This window comes from Heterodontus francisci, chromosome 30 (genome assembly GCF_036365525.1).
Source record: "Heterodontus francisci isolate sHetFra1 chromosome 30, sHetFra1.hap1, whole genome shotgun sequence".
In the NCBI taxonomy this organism is placed as follows: domain Eukaryota; kingdom Metazoa; phylum Chordata; class Chondrichthyes; order Heterodontiformes; family Heterodontidae; genus Heterodontus; species Heterodontus francisci.
In genome coordinates, this window is record NC_090400.1 from 62,830,822 (window position 1) to 62,847,944 (window position 17,123).

General features: G+C 48.3%; 1 protein-coding gene across 1 annotated transcript in view; it reads left to right on the forward strand.

The window, feature by feature from the left end:
- LOC137346534 (kinesin-like protein KIF12) overlaps positions 1 to 17,123 on the forward strand; it is a 174,570-nt gene that overhangs the window by 146,747 nt on the left and 10,700 nt on the right. The window contains exons 14-17 of the mRNA XM_068010008.1: positions 4,345 to 4,452; positions 6,543 to 6,690; positions 8,348 to 8,424; positions 13,233 to 13,415. Coding sequence (XP_067866109.1) covers positions 4,345 to 4,452; positions 6,543 to 6,690; positions 8,348 to 8,424; positions 13,233 to 13,415 — 516 coding nt within the window. The remainder of the gene's footprint in view (positions 1 to 4,344; positions 4,453 to 6,542; positions 6,691 to 8,347; positions 8,425 to 13,232; positions 13,416 to 17,123) is intronic.

The following is a 17,123-nucleotide window of genomic DNA, read 5'->3' on the forward strand; positions in this document are numbered from 1 at the left end:
CAGAGACAGGAGGATTTATAATGGAGAATAGGGAAATGGCAGAGAAACGAAACAATTACTTTGTGTCTGTCTTCACAGAGGAAGATACAGAAAATCTCCCAGAAATACTAGAGAACCAAGGGACTGTGAAAATGAGGAACTGAAAGAAATTAGTGTTAATGAAGAGGTAGTACTCAAAATTAACTGGATTGAAGGTTGATAAATCTCCTGAACCAGATGAGCTACATCCCAGAGTGCTGAAGGAGGAGGCAATAGAAATAGTGGATGCATTGGTGGTTATCTTTCCAAATTCTATAGATTCTGGAAGGGTTCCTGCAGACTGGAAAGTAGCAAATGTCACCCCTCTATTTAAGAAAGGAGGGAGAGAGAAAATGGGGAACTACAGACCTATTAGTTTGACGTCAGTAGTAGGGAAAATGTTAGAATCTATTATAAAGGATGTGATAACTAGACACCTAGAACATTTTTCTTTTGTTATTCACTCAGGGGATGAGGGCATCGCTGGCCAGGCCAGCATTTATTGCCCATCTCTAATTGCTTTTGAGAAGGTGGTGGTGAGCTGCCTTCTTAAACCGCTGCAGTCCTTGGGGTGTAGGAACATCAACAGTGTTATATGAACAGTAATAATATGATTGATAATATAATATGAAAAGATTGGATGCCCATCAAAGCTACTAAGTATCATCACCTCATTCCATGACAATATGAAAGGCACAATTCAACATGGTGGCTCCTCATCAGAGCCCTTTCCTATCCTGAGTGGTGTGAAACAAGGCTGTGTTCTCGCACCCACACTTTTTGGGATTTTCTTCTCCCTACTGCTTTCACATGCGTTCAAGTCCTCTGAAGAAGGAATTTTCCTCCACACAAGATCAGGGGGCAGGTTGTTCAACCTTGCCCGTCTCAGAGCAAAGTCCAAAGTACGGAAAGTCCTCATCAGGGAACTCCTCTTTGCTGACGATGCTGCTTTAACATCTCACACTGAAGAGTGCCTGCAGAGTCTCATCGACAGGTTTGCAGCTGCCTGCAATGAATTTGGCCTAACCATCAGCCTCAAGAAAACGAACATCATGGGGCAGGAAATCAGAAATGCTCCATCCATCAATATTGGCGACCACGCTCTGGAAGTGGTTCAAGAGTTCACCTACCTAGGCTCATCTATCACCAGTAACCTGTCTCTAGATGCAGAAATCAACAAGTGCATGGGAAAGGCTTCCACTGCTACGTCCAGACTGGCCAAGAGAGTGTGGGAAAATGGCGCACTGACACGGAACACAAAAGTCCGAGTGTATCAAGCCTGTGTCCTCAGTACCTTGCTCTATGGCAGCGAGGCCTGGACAATGTATGTCAGCCAAGAGCGACGTCTCAATTCATTCCATCTTCGCTGCCTCCGGAGAATACTTGGTATCAGGTGGCAGGACCGTATCTCCAACACAGAAGTCCTCGAGGCGGCCAACATCCCCAGCTTATACACACTACTGAGTCAGCGGCGCTTGAGATGGCTTGGCCATGTGAGCCGCATGGAAGATGCGAGGATCCCCAAAGACACATTGTACAGCGAGCTCGCCACTGGTATCAGACCCACCGGCCGTCCATGTCTCCGCTTTAAAGACGTCTGCAAACGCGACATGAAATCCTGTGACATTGATCACAAGTCGTGGGAGTCAGTTGCCAGCGTTCACCAGAGCTGGCGGGCAGCCATAAAGGCGGGGCTAAAGTGTGGCGCGTCGAAGAGACTTGGCAGTTGGCAGGAAAAAAGACAGAGGCGCAAGGGAAGAGCCAACTGTGTAACAGCCCCGACAATCAAATTTTTCTGCAGCACCTGTGGAAGAGCCTGTCACTCTAGAATTGGCATTTTTAGCCACTCCAGGCGCTGCTCCACACACCACTGACCACCTCCAGGTGCTTACCCATTGTCTCTCGAGATCAGGAGGCCAAAGAAGAAGAATATGATTGGGCAGAGTCAACATGGATTTATGAAAGGGAAATCATGTTTGACAAACCTGTTGGAGTTTTTTGAGGATGTTGTTTTGTAGCATAGATAAAGGAGAGTCAGTGGATATGCTGTATTTGGATTGTGATAAGCTTTTGATAAGGTCCCAGACAGGAGGTTAGTAAACAAAATTAGAGCAGATGGGATTGGGGGTGATATACTGGTATGGATTAGAATTGGTTAACAGACAGAAAACAGAGAGTAGGAATAAATGGGCCATTCTCAGGATGGCAGGCTGTTACTAGTGGGGTACCACAAGGATCAGTGCTGGGCCACAGCTGTTTACAATCTATATAAATGATTTGGATATGGGGGCCAAATGTAATATTTCCAAATTTGCTGCTGACACAAAACTAGGAGGGAATGTAAATTGTCAGGAGGATGCAAGGAGGCTTCAAGGGGACTTGGACAGACTAAGTGAATGGGCAAGAATATGGCAGATGGAATATAATGTGAATAAGTGTGAGGTTATCCACTTTGGTAGAAAAACAGAAAGACAGAGTATTTCTTAAATGGTGAGAGGTTGGGAAGTGTTGATGTCCAAATAGACCTGGATGTCCTTGTTCATGAGTCACTAAAAGCTAGTATACAGGTGCAACAAGCAATTAGGAAAGCAAATGGTATGTTGGCCTTCATTGCAAAGGGATTTGAGTGCAGGAGCAAAGATATCTTGCTGCAATTGTATAGAGCCTTGGTGAGACAGCACCTGGAGTATTGTGCACCGTTTTGGTCTCCTTATATAAGGAAGGATATACTTGTCATAGAGGGAGTGCAACAAATGTTCACCAGACTAATCCCTGGGATGGCGGGATTGTTCTATGAGGAGAGATTGAGGAAACTGGGCCTGGATTCTCGAGAGTTTGGAAGAATGAGAGGTGATCTCATTGAAACTTACAAAATTCTTACAGGGTGTGACAGGGTAGATGTGGATGGGATGTTTCCTCTGGCTGGTGAGTCTAGAACAAGGTGACACAGTCTCAGAATAAGGGGCAGACCATTTAAGACTGAGATGAGGAGGAATTTCTTTACTCAGAGGGTGGTGAATCTGTGGAATTCTCTAACCCAGAGGGCTGTGGAAGCTCAATCACTGAGCATGTTCAAGACAAAAATTGATAAATATTTGGATACTAATGACATCAAGGGATATGGGGATAGTGCGGGGAAGAGGTGTTGAGGTAGAAGGTCAGCCATGCTCTAACGGAATGGTTGGTGCAGGTACACTGGGCTGAATGGCCTACTCCTGCTCCTCTGTTCCTTTGACCGCATATTTCCATCTCCATAACATCGCCCGACTTCGCAACTGTCTCAGCTCATCTGCTGCTGAAACCCTCATCCATGCTTCTGATACCTCTAGACTTGACTATTCTAACGCACTCCTGGCCGGTCTCCCACATTCTACCCTGCATAAACTTGAGATCATCCAAAACTGCTGCTTGTGTCTTAACTCACACCAAGTCCCGTTCCCCCATCACCCTTGTGCTCACTGACCTACACTGGCTCCCGGGCAAGCAACAACTTGATTTTAAAATTCTCATCCTTGTTTTCAAATCCCTCCCTATCTCTGTAATCTCCTCCTGCCCCACAACCCTCCACAACCCCACAACCCTGCGGTGCAGTGGTTAGCACTGCAGCCTCACAGCTCCAGGTACCCGGGTTCAATTCTGGGTACTGCCTGTGTGGAGTTTGCAAGTTCTCCCTGTGTCTGCGTGGGTTTCCTCCGGGTGCTCCGGTTTCCTCCCACATGCCAAAGACTTGCAGGTTGATAGGTTAATTGGCCATTATAAATTGCCCCTCGTATAGGTAGGTGATAGGGAAATATAGGGACAGGTGGGGATGTGGTAGGAATATGGAATTAGTGTAGGATTAGTATAAATGGGTGGTTGATGGTCGGCACAGACTCGGTGGGCCGAAGGGCCTGTTTCAGTGCTGTATCTCTAAAACTAAAAAAAAACTAAAAAAATAATCTCTGTGCTGCTCTATTTCTGGCCTTGTGTGCTTCCCCGATTTTAATCACTCCACCATTGGCGACTCTGCCTTCAGTTGCCCACACCCCACGCTCTGGTAATTCCTCTCTGAGCCTCTCCATCTCACCTTCCTCCTTGAAGACACTTCTGAAAACACACCTCTTTGACCAAGCTTTTGGTCATAAGTCCTAATATCTCCTGATATGGCTTGGTATTGTGCACCTGTGAAGCACCTTGGGATGTTTTATTACGTTAAAGGTGATATATAAATACAAGGTGATGTTGTCTGCAATAACCCAGTTGATGGGAGTGGTCAGTGCCAGATATTCCTGGCACTCGTTTACAGTCTGACTGCTCCAGCTCTCAAAATCCCCACTTTTGTTTCAGGGAGGAGAACAAGGAGCTGCTGAGCAGAATGAAGATTTCCCAGCAGGAGCAGCAGGTCACCCAGCAGGAGAACAGGACACTGCAGTGTCAGCTGCAGGAGCTGCAGAGGTACCTGGCAGTCAGCCTGGAGACACAGCAGGCAACAAACAACCAGCAGAGGCGTTTACTCACCCACTGACACAATTATTGATCATCATCGACTGACACTCTCGCCCAGTGTCACACTCTCCCCCCTAACACTCTCGCCCAGTGACACACTCGCCCCCCCGACACTCTCGCCCAGTGTCACACTCGCCCCCCTAACACTCTCGCCCAGTGACACACTCGCCCCCCCGACACTCTCGCCCAGTGTCACACTCGCCCCCCTAACACTCTCGCCCAGTGTCACACTCGGCCCCCCCGACACTCTCGCCCAGTGTCACACTCGCCCCCCTAACACTCTCGCCCAGTGACACACTCGCCCCCCCGACACTCTCGCCCAGTGTCACACTCGCTCCCCCAACACTCTCGCCCAGTGTCACACTCGCCCCCCCGACACTCTCGCCCAGTGTCACACTCGCCCCCCCGACACTCTCGCCCAGTGTCACACTCGCCCCCCCGACACTCTCGCCCAGTGTCACACTTGCCCACCCGACACTCTCGCCCAGTGTCACACTCGCCCCCCCGACACTCTCGCCCAGTGTCACACTCACCCCCAGTGACACACTCATCGATCCCTCACAGACTCATAATCAAAACTCAAGTGTATGAGGAATCAGCTGAAAATTTGAGATGGTTGTGGGTTCAAGTCCCACTCCAGAGACATGTGCAATAAATCTAGGCTAACACTCCAATGCAGTACTGAGGGAGTGCTGCACTGTCGGAGGGTCAGTACTGAGGGAGTGCTGCACTGTCGGAGGGTCAGTACTGAGGGAGCACTGCACTGTTGGAGGGTCAGTACTGAGGGAGCGCCGCACTGTCGGAGGGTCAGTACCGAGGGGGCGCCGCACTGTCGGAGGGTCAGTACTGAGTGAGTGCTGCACTGTCGGAGGGTCAGTACTGAGGGAGTGCTGCACTGTCGGAGGGTCAGTACTGAGGGAGTGCTGCACTGTCGAAGGGTCAGTACTGAGGGAGCGCCGCACTGTCGAAGGGTCAGTACTGAGGGAGTGCTGCACTGTCAGAGGGTCAGTACTGAGGGAGCGCTGCACTGTCGCAGGGTCAGTACTGAGGGAGTGCTGCACTGTCGGAGGGTCAGTACTGAGTGAGTGCAGCACTGTCGGAGGGTCAGTACTGAGGGAGTGCCGCATTGTCGGAGAGTCAGTACTGAGGGAGTGCCGCACTGTCGGAGGGTCAGTACTGAGGGAGTGCTGCACTGTCGGAGGGTCAGTACTGAGGGAGTGCTGCACTGTCAGAGGGTCAGTACAGAGGGAGTGCCGCACTGTTGGAGGGTCATTACTGAGGGAGCGCTGCACTGTCGGAGCGTCAGTACTGAGGGAGTGCCGCACTGTCAGAGGGTCAGTACTGAGGGAGCGCTGCACTGTCGGAGGGTCAGTACTGAGGGAGTGCCGCACTGTCAGAGGGTCAGTACTGAGGGAGTGCCGCACTGTCGGAGGGTCAGTACTGAGGGAGTGCTGCACTGTCGGAGGGTCAGTACTGAGGGAGTGCTGCACTGTCAGAGGGTCAGTACAGAGGGAGTGCCGCACTGTTGGAGGGTCATTACTGAGGGAGCGCTGCACTGTCGGAGCGTCAGTACTGAGGGAGTGCCGCACTGTCAGAGGGTCAGTACTGAGGGAGCGCTGCACTGTCGGAGGGTCAGTACTGAGGGAGTGCCGCACTGTCAGAGGGTCAGTACTGAGGGAGTGCCGCACTGTCGGAGGGTCAGTACTGAGGGAGTGCTGCACTGTCGGAGGTGCCGCCTTTTGGATGAGATTTTAAACCAGGCCCCATCTTCTCTCTCAAGTTGACGTTAAAGATCCCACGGCATTATTCAAATAGGGAAGTTCTCCCCAGTGTCCTGACCAATATTTATTCCTCAATCAATACCCGTAAAATACAGAATATCTCGTCATTATCACATTGCTGTTTGTGGGATCTTGCTGTTTGCAAAATGACTGAAGTATTTTCTGCATTACAACAGTGATTACACTTCATTAGTTGTAATGAATTTCCTGAGGTTGAGATGCTATATAAATGCAAATCTTTTTGTGCTTTCTCTGAAGATTGATTTTGTCCTCATCCTATGCCAACACTCATAGTCTAACAGGGTTTACCTGGGACGCCATTGAAAGGATCAATGACTCAAAGACTCCTCGCCTTCCATCGCTTCCCTCAGGAATACGCAACCATTCCCGAGTAGCAACTGGACAGGTGGGGCTGGCAGTGATACTGTCACTAACACAATCTTTACACCCACTGGATTATTGCATTGAATTCTGGGCAGCAGCACATTTTAGGAAAGACATCAAGGTTTTATTTAGGGAGTGGAAAGGAGATTTACTAAACGATAGCAGGGATCAGGGCCTTCAGCTGTGTAGAGAGATTGGGGTTGTTCTCTTTATAGTAGAGAACTTTAAAGGAAGATTTATTAGAGTTGTTCAAAATCATGGATGTTTTGATGGAGTAAATGAAGAGAAACTGTTTCCAGATTTACGGTAATTGACAAAAGAACCAGAGAGGACAAGAGGCGAATTTTGTTTTTACACAATGAGTTGTTGTGATCTGGAATGCGCTGCCTGAAACGGCAGTGGAAGCAGATTCAATAGTAACTTGCAAAAGAGAATTGGATGAATACATGAATAGGAGAAATTTACAGGGCAATGGGGTAAGAACAGGAGAGTGGGACTAATTGGATAACTGTCAAAGAGCTGGCACAGGAACAATGGGCTGAATGGCCTCCTTCAGTGCTGTAAGATTCTGTGATTCAATGACTAGAGAGAGAGACACGGCTTAAGCTGGGCATCTATCACAGGCAGATCACTAAAAGGAGCCAGTGACGGAGTACCAGATATAACTCACCTTCAAGGGAAAGCTGATAATTCCAGGGACTGAGAATTTCAGTCTGGAGAAAGTTAGGCTGTTTGTTGGATTGTTAAGACAATTAAAACGTTGGTTTAGCCATTCTTTTTTAATTCATTCACAAGATGTGGGCTTTGATGGCAAGGTCAGCATTTGTTACCCATCCCTAACTACCCTTTAGAAGGTGTTGATGAGCTGCCTTCCTGAATACAAGTGTCTCGCTTGGCCATTTCAGAGGGTAGTTAAGAAGCAACCACATTGCTGTGGGTCTGGAGTCACATGTCGGCCAGACCAGGTAAGGACAGCAGATTTCCTTCCCTCAAGGACATTAGTGAACCAGATGGGTTTTGACAACAATCTGGTAGTTTCATGGTCAGTTACTGAGACTAGCTTTTTAGTTCCTAATTTATTTAATGAACTGAATTTAAATTCCACAGCTGTTATGGTGCCATCTGAACTCTCCACAGCATTAGTCCAGGCCTCTGGATTACTGGTGCAGTACCATAATCACTATGCTACCATACCACCTGCAGAATGGTTGCTAGGATCCCTCCCCCACTGGGGGGGGGGTCTCTGTGTGGTCTGGACTCCTCCCCCAATAAGGTCCCAGTCACTGGGACCCTGCCCACACTGTAAGTCTCTGTTGCGGTTTATATGTTTCATGTTGTTCACCACCTCCTCTCTGTGTAAAAGCCAATCTCTGGTACTTCAGCCAACTGCCCATTTAGGCCTGACAATCAGTGCTGGTCTCACTCCCTGGACAGTAACTGAGGGGTAGCAACCCACAGCTGTTTTTCACAAAGCCAGGAGCACGCAGCCCCTACTGGGATCAGATCACTCAGCACAGGCTGGGGATGGACTCTGGGCCCTTCCTGCTCTGTCTGTGGGGCTCAGTACCACAGCCCTCCTACAGTATTAGTGCCATACACATCCCAGGAAGGTGATGGAAGGGTTCAGCGAATTGGGCAAGCTTTTGCACCCAGTAATTCACCTGTTCCCTCTCTTACAGATCAGTGAGGTGTTTCCAGACTCCAACAGATGTGGCTTACAGCAGGACCTGGATCAGACCCTGCATCACAGGAACAAGTGAGAGAGAATTTAGGATGAAGGAATACAAGGGAGGAGCATTAAAGCCACATGTCATGGCACCAGAGTTCCCGAGTATACTGTCCATAAAAACAGACAGCCATGTTTACCCTCCAATCCTCCCCCTACTCTCCTAAGGGGACTGACATTTACTTTGGGTTCAGGCTCCATTTGCCCTTCATGTGGGAACCTAGACAGTAAGTGCAGCAGGATATTTCACTGGGGGAGGCATCACTGACACTCTGGATCCCATCTTCATCATGCACAGACTGAGCAGCTGGAGTTACTGAATGGTTAATGGGAGCAGGGACATGGGCTGAAAGGGTTAAATTATGAGGACAGGTTGCACAGACTCGGCATGCACTCCCTCGAGTATAATAGATGAAGGGGTGATCTAATCAAGGTGTTTAAGATGATTAAAGTATTGATACGGTAGATAGAGAGAAACTAGTTCTTCTGGTGGGGTGGGGGGGGGGGAGGGGTGGGGAGTCCAGAACAACAGGGCAGACCCTTAAAATTAGAGCCAGGCCGTTCAGGGGTGATGTCAGGAAGCACTTAGAAACATAGGAACAAAGGAGCAGGAGTAGGCCATTCAGCCCATCGAGCCGGCTCCACGATTCAACTAGAGCATAGCTGATTGTCTACCTCAACATCTCTTCCCCGCACTATCCTCATATCCCTTGATGTCGTTAGTATTCAGAAATTTATAGATTTCTGTCTTGAACATGCTCAGTGATTGAGCTTCCACAGCCTCTGGGTTAGAGAATTCCACAGATTCACCACCCTCTGAGTAAAGAAATTCCTCCTCATCTCAGTCTTAAATGGTCTGCCCCTTATTCTGAGACTGTGTCACCTTGTTCTAGACTCACCAGCCAGAGGAAACATCCCATCCACATCTACCCTGTCACACCCTGTAAGAATTTTGTAAGTTTCAATGTGATCACCTCTCATTCTTCCAAACTCTCGAGAATCCAGGCCCAGTTTCCTCAATCTCTCCTCATAGAACAATCCCGCCATCCCAGGGATTAGTCTGGTGAACATTTGTTGCACTCCCTCTATGACAAGTATATCCTTCCTTATATAAGGAGACCAAAACGGTGCACAATACTCCAGGTGCGGTCTCATCAAGGCTCTATACAATTGCAGCAAGACATCTTTACTTCTGCACTCAAATCCCCTTGTCAACATACCATTTGCTTTCCTAATTGCTTGTTGCACCTGTATACTAGCTTTTAGTGACTCATGAACAAGGACATCCAGGTCCCTTTGGACATCAACACTTCCAAACCTCTCACCATTTAAAAAATACTCTGTCTTTTTTAATCAAAGTGGATAATCTCACACTTATTCACGAGATTCTATCTGCCATATTCTTGCCCATTCACTTAGTCTGTCCAAGTCCCCTTGAAGCCTCCTTGCATCCTCCTGACAACTTACATTCCCTCCTAGTTTTGTGTCAGCAGCAAATTTGGAAATATTACATTTGGCCCCCATATCCAAATCATTTATATAGATTGTAAACAGCTGTGGCCCAGCACTGATCCTTGTGGTACCCCACTAGTAACAGCTGGCCATCCTGAGAATGGCCCATTTATTCCTACTCTCTGTTTTCTGTTTTAGTTTTAGTTACACAGCACTGAAACAGGCCCTTCGGCCCACCGAGTCTGTGCCGACCATCAACCACCCATTTATACTAATCCTACACTAATTCCATATTCCCACCTGTCCCTATATTCCCCTACCACCTAGGGGCAATTTATATTGGCCAATTTACCTATCAACCTGCAAGTTTTTGGCATGTGGGAGGAAACCGGAGCACCCGGAGGAAACCCACGCAGACACAGGGAGAACTTGCAAACTCCACACAGGCAGTACCCAGAATTGAACCCGGGTCGCTGCAGCTGTGAGGCTGCGGTGCTAACCACTGCCCCACTGTGCCGCCCTGTCTGTTAACCAATTCTAATCCATACCAGTATATCATCCCCAATCCCATCTGCTCTAATTTTGTTTACTAACCTCCTGTCTGGGACCTTATCAAAAGCCTTCTGACAATCCAAATACACCACATCCACTGACTCTCCTTTAACTATGCTACAAAACAACATCCTCAAAAAACTCCAACAGGTTTGTCAAACATGATTTCCCTTTCATAAATCCATGTTGACTCTGCCCAATCATATTATTACTGTTCATATAACTGTTGATGTTCCTACATCCCAAGGACTGCAGCGGTTTAAGAAGGCAGCTCACCACCACCTTCTCAAAAGCAATTAGAGATGGGCAATAAATGCTGGCCTGGCCAGCGATGCCCTCATCCCCTGAGTGAATAACAAAAGAAAAATGTTCTAGGTGTCTAGTTATCACATCCTTTATAATAGATTCTAACATTTTCCCTACTACTGACGTCAAACTAATAGGTCTGTAGTTCCCCATTTTCTCTCTCCCTCCTTTCTTAAATAGAGGGGTGACATTTGCTACTTTCCAGTCTGCAGGAACCCTTCCAGAATCTATAGAATTTGGAAAGATAACCACCAATGCATCCACTATTTCTATTGCCTCCTCCTTCAGCACTCTGGGATGTAGCTCATCTGGTTCAGGAGATTTATCAACCTTCAATCCAGTTAATTTTGAGTACTACCTCTTCATTAACACTAATTTCTTTCAGTTCCTCATTTTCACAGTCCCTTGGTTCTCTAGTATTTCTGGGAGATTTTCTGTATCTTCCTCCGTGAAGACAGACACAAAGTAATTGTTTCGTTTCTCTGCCATTTCCCTATTCTCCATTATAAATCCTCCTGTCTCTGCCCGTAATGGACCCACATTTGTCCTTGCTAATCATTTCCTTTTCACATATCTAAAGCAGCTTTTATTGTTCGCCTTTATGTTTCTCGCAGCTCGCATTCATATTCTCTTTTCCTTTTCTTTATCAGTTTCTCGGTCATCCTTTGCTGGATTCTAAATTGCTTCCAATCCTCGGGTTTACAGCTTTTTCTGGCAACCTTGCAAACCACTTCCTTTGATTGAAAGCAATCTTTAACTTCTTTTGTTAGCCACGGTTGATTCATCTTTCCTGTTGGGTTTTTTGTGTCTTAGAGGAATGTATATTTGTTGTAGACCATGTAATACTTCTTTAAATACTGGCCATTGCCTGTCTACTGTCAAATCTTTTAGTGTATTTTCCCAATCCACCATCGCCAACTTGCCGCTCATACCTTTATAGTTTCCTTTTATCAGGTTTAAGACCGTAGTAAAATTCTATCATATTATGGTCACTATTTCCCAAAGGCTCCTTTACAGCAAGGTTATTAATTAGGCCTTTCTCATTACATATTAAATCTAAAATAGCCCGACCCCTAGTTGGTTCTTCAATGTACTGCTCCAGAAACCCATCTCGTACACACTCCAGGAATTTGTCCTCCACAGCATTAGTGCTGATTAGATTTACCCAGTCTATATGTAAATTGAAGTTGTCCATTATTACTGTATTACCCATGTTACATGCACCTCTAATTTCCTGATTTATACCGTGCCCAACATTACCACTACTGTTTGGTGGCCTAGAAACATCTCCTACCAATGTCTGCTGCCCGTTGCTACTTCGTAGCTCCACCCAAATTGATTCTACATCTTGAATCTTCGATCTAAGATTCTCTCACACTAATGTACTGATCTTGTCCCTTATTAAGAGCGCTATTCCACCTCCTTTTCCTTTTTGCCTGTCCTTCCTAAATGATGAATATCCTTGAATATTCAGTTCCCAGTCATGGTCACTCTGTGTAACCATGTCTCTGTAATGGCAATTAAATCATACCCATTTACCTCTATTTGTGCCTTCAAGTCATCTACCTTATTGGGAATGCTATGTGCATTCAGATTGAGTGCCCTTAACTTGGTCTTTTTAACATTATTCTGCAATCTGATCCTATTTGATGTTTGCCTTTGCTTCGTCTGTCATCTGATTTCACTTACTACTTTTCTACTTCCTGTTACCAGTTTTGCTGCCCTTCCATCTTCCCTTGTCACACTCAGATTATCAATTCCCTTATTGCTACCTTGCTCGCCTGCCTTCTCCTCTCTCTAAATGATTACACCTTCCCTCACTTGATCCCTCTTCCCCACTATTTAGTTTAAAGCCCACTCTACCGCTCTTGTTATACGATTCACCAGTACACTGGTCCCAGCATGGTCCAGGTGAAGACCTCTCTAATCTTATTTATCCTACTCCAATAATCCAGCGATTATTACCTTTGATGTTCTGCTTTTTAATTTAGCCCCTAGCTACTCATACTCTCTATGCAGAACCTCACTTGTTCACAGAAAGGGGAGTGGAAATCTGGAACTCTTTCCCCAAAAAAGCTGGGGGGGAGGGAGGGAAATAGGAAATTTCAAAACTGAGATTGATAGATTTTTGTTGAGTAAGGGGATCGAGGGATCTGGAACAAAGACAAGAAAATTATACTGAGGTACAGATCAGCAGCTATCTTAGATTTTTTCAAAAGGAAATTAGAGGGAAAGGGAATAAAGATATTCTGAAAGGCAGAGAGAATGGGAGGAGACTCGTGTGTGGCTTAAACACCAGCACAGAGTGGTTGGGCCTAATGGCCCGTTTCTGTGCTGTTTATGCTATATAATTCTATTTAACACGCTCGAAGGGCTGAGTGGCCTCTTCCTGTTCCTTTGCTCCTGGACCTTCCAGTGAGCGGTAGGCGAGAATGATCTGCCCCGTACTGAGCCAATACTGGAGGGGCAGCTCTCACTGGTCCCAGTTACTGATTCTCTCTTTCTCTCTCTCCCCCCATCTCGTTCAGAAGCCGTGCTCAGAATGCTCACTTCATGGATCAACACCAGCAGCTTGAGGACAAGACGAAGCTCCCACCATACAACCTGCGACCCGGATCCTATAGCAGTGTGGTGCCTTCTGCCCCTCCACTGCCTGTAACCCCTGACCTCAGGTCAGAGGTCACGATACTGCGAAGTAGATCAGTCACCAGGTCAGTTTTGGAGAATTTATTGGTGCAATCTTATCAAATGCAGCAATATGGGCTCACCACGAGGGGCTCACACACTCACACTTTCCAGTGACACCATGGGCTCACCATGAATGGCACGCAGCCTCACAACACACACTTTTTTTTCTCAGGCCCCCCCCCCCACTTACATACATTTTACAAAATAACTTTATTAAAACAGATAAATAAAACAAAACTCAAATTAAAATGACATTCTTGGCATCAATTATGCAGGCGGTGTCCACCAGTCATGGAAGCCTTAAGCATACCGGCGGACACTGCATGCTCCTTCTCCAGGGACACCCGGGCATGAATGTAACCAGGGAAGAGGGGCAGGCAATCGGGGAGGACGGACCCCCCGATGGTCCGAAGCCACCTGTGAATTGCCACCTTGGCCAGGCCCGGGAGCAGACCAACGAGGAGATCCTCCTCCCGGCCCACAGCCCTCCACACTGGGTGTCCAAAGATCAGGAGTGTGGGGCTGAAGTGCAACCAAAACTTGAGCAACCCATTTAAAAATGCAAACAGGGGCTGCAACCTCACACACTCCATATACACATGGAACATGGACTCGTCCAGGCCGCTTAAATTACAGGCGGCCTGGGAGTCCATGAACCTGCTTAAAAGTCTATTGCACGGGACTGCCCTGTGCAACACCCTCCACCCCAAGTCCCCGATGTAAAGGGGGAAGGACTCACGCGTAGAGAGACTACCATCGGTGTTTCCTCTCGCCGCCAGATGGCAACACAGACCGCCAGGGCTTGCTTGTCCATGTTTGAACCAAGGCTATAATGAGGTCAGGAAATGAGTGGCCCTGGCGAAACCCAAACTGAGCGTCACTGAACAGGTTATTGCTAAGCAAGTGCCGCTTGATGGCACTGTTGATGACACCTTCCATCACTTTACTGATGATTGAGAGTAGGCTGATGGGGTGGTAATTGGCCGGGTTGGACTTGTCCTATTTTTTGTGTACAGGACATACCTGGGCAATTTTCCACATTGCCGGGTAGATGCCAGTGTTGTAGCTGTACTGGAACAGTTTGGCTAGGGGCGTGGCAGGTTCTGGAGCACAGGTCTTCAGTACTATTGCCGGAATATTGTCAGGGCCCATAGCCTTTGCAGTATCCAGTGCCTTCAGTTGTTTCTTGATATCACACGGAGTGAATCGAATTGGCTGAAGTCTGGCATCTGTGATGCCGGGGACTTCAGTAAGAGGCCAAGATGGATCATCAACTCGGCACTTCTGGCTGAAGATTATTACAAATGCTTCAGCCTTATCTTTCGCACTGATGTGCTGGGCTCCCCCATCATTGAGGATGGGGATATTTGTGGAGCCACCTCCTCCAGTTAGTTGTTTAATTGTCCACCACCATTCACGGCTGGATGTGGCAGGACTGCAGAGCTTAGATCTGATCTGTTGGTTATGGGATTGCTTAGCTCTGTCTATCGCATGCTGCTTACGCAGTCTGGCACGCAGATAGTCCTGGGTTGTAGCTTCACCAGGTTGTCACCTCATTTTGAAGTATGCCTGGTGCTGCTCCTGGCATGCCCTCCTGCACTCTTCATTGAACCAGGGTTGGTCTCCTGGCTTGATGGTAATGGTAGAGTGGGGGATATGCCGGGCCAGGAGGTTACAGATTGTGGTTGAATACAATTCTGCTGCTGCTGATGGCCCACAGCGCCTCATGGATGCCCAGTTTTGCATTGCCAGATCTGTTCGAAATCTATCCCATTTAGCACAGTGATAGTGCCACACAACACGATGGAGGGTATCCTCAATGTGAAAGCAGGATTTCATCTCCACAAGGACTGTGCGGTGGTCACTCCTACCAATACTGTCATGGACAGATGCATCTGCGGCAGGCAGATTGGCGAGGACGAGGTCAGGTAGGTTTTCCCCTCTTGTTGGTTCCCTCACCACCTGCCGCATACCCAGTCTAGCAGATATGTCCTGAAGGACTCAGCCACGTCGATCAGTAGTGGTGCTACCAAGCCACTCTTAGTGATGGATATTGAAGTCCCCCACCCAGAGGGAGGGCGGTCGGTGGTATTCAGTAGGAGGTTACCTTGCCCATGTTTGACCTGATGCCATGAGACTTCATGGGGTCCGGAGTCGATGTTGAGAACTCCCAGGGAAGCTCCCTCCCTACTGTATACCACTGTGCCACCACCTCTGGTGGGTCTGTCCTGCCGGTGGGACAGGACATACCCAGGGATGGTGATGGCAGAGTCTGGGACATTGTCTGTAAGGTATGATTCCGTGAGTATGACTATGTCAGGCTGTTGCTTGACTAGTCTGTGGGACAGCTCTCCCAATTTAGGCACAAGCCCCCAGATGTTAGTAAGGAGGACTTTGCAGGGTCGACAGGGCTGGGTTTGCTGTTGTCGTTTCCGTTGCCTAGGTCGATGCCGGGTGGTCCGTCCGGTTTCATTCCTTTTTATAGACTTTGTAGCGGTTAGATACAACTGAGTGGCTTGCTAGGCCATTTCAGAGGGCATGTAAGAGTTAACCACATTGCTGAGGGTCTGGAGTCACATGTAGGCCAGACCAGGTAAGGACAGCAGATTTCCTTCCCTAAAGGACATTAGTGAACCAGATGGGTTTTTACAACAATCGACAATGGTTTCATGGCCATCATAAGACTAGCTTTTAATTCCAGATTTAGTAATTAAATTCAAATTCCACCTTCTGCTGTGGTGGGATTTGAACCCATGTCCCCAGAGCAATACCCTGGGTCTCTGGGTTACTAGTCCAGTGATAATACCACTACGCCACCGCCTACCCTCACAGGTCAGCCAGTCTTTCTCAGCGGGGCTGAGGTGGACTCCCAGATAGAGGTGGTGCTCCACGCAAAAGGTGTCAACTCCTCCGGCAGGGACTCCACCCGCCACTGACACACCAGGAGACCGGAACATTTCTCCCAATTGATCCTCGCGGAGGATGCGGCAGAAAAGTCGCTTGGCAGTTGCACATCCTCTGCAAGTCAACGGGATCTGTGACCGCGAGGAGCACGTCTTCGGCGTAAGCTGAGAAGACGACCCACAAGGCGGTCCGCGCAGAGCCAATCCCGTCAACCTCCTGCGAAGCAGGCACAGGAACGGCTCCACGCAGATGGTATACAATTGGCTGAACATGGGGGATCCCTGACGCACACCTCTCCGAAAGCGAAGGGGCGGCGTCAAGGCCCCCCAACTTTGACCAGACACTCTGTGGTGGCGTATAAAAGTCGGACCCTGTCGAATGCCTTCTCCTGATCGAGGGAGAGAAAGACGACTGACTGACCAGTCCACTGGGAAAGATGGATCAGGTCCCGGACCAGGTGGATGTTGTCCTGGATGGACTGGCCCGGGACCATGTAGGACTGGTCGGGGTGGATCATGTGGGCCAGCACGGAGCCCAGGCGGGTAGACATAGCCCGGGCAAAAATCTTACAATCCATGTTGAGGAGGGAGACTGGATGCCAGTTTTTAAGCAAGCGGAGATCGCCCCTCTTCGGCAGCAGGATGATGATCGCCCTGTGCCACGAGATGGGAACCTCCCCAGTCGCGAGGTTTTCCCCCAGGACCCATGCGTAATCGTCCCCCACGATGTCCCAGAACGCCCAGAGGAACCCCACGGTCAGCCCCAGGGATTTGCCCCTCGAGAGCTGGTGGAGGGTGCCAGTCAGCTCCGCCAATATAAGCGGAGCT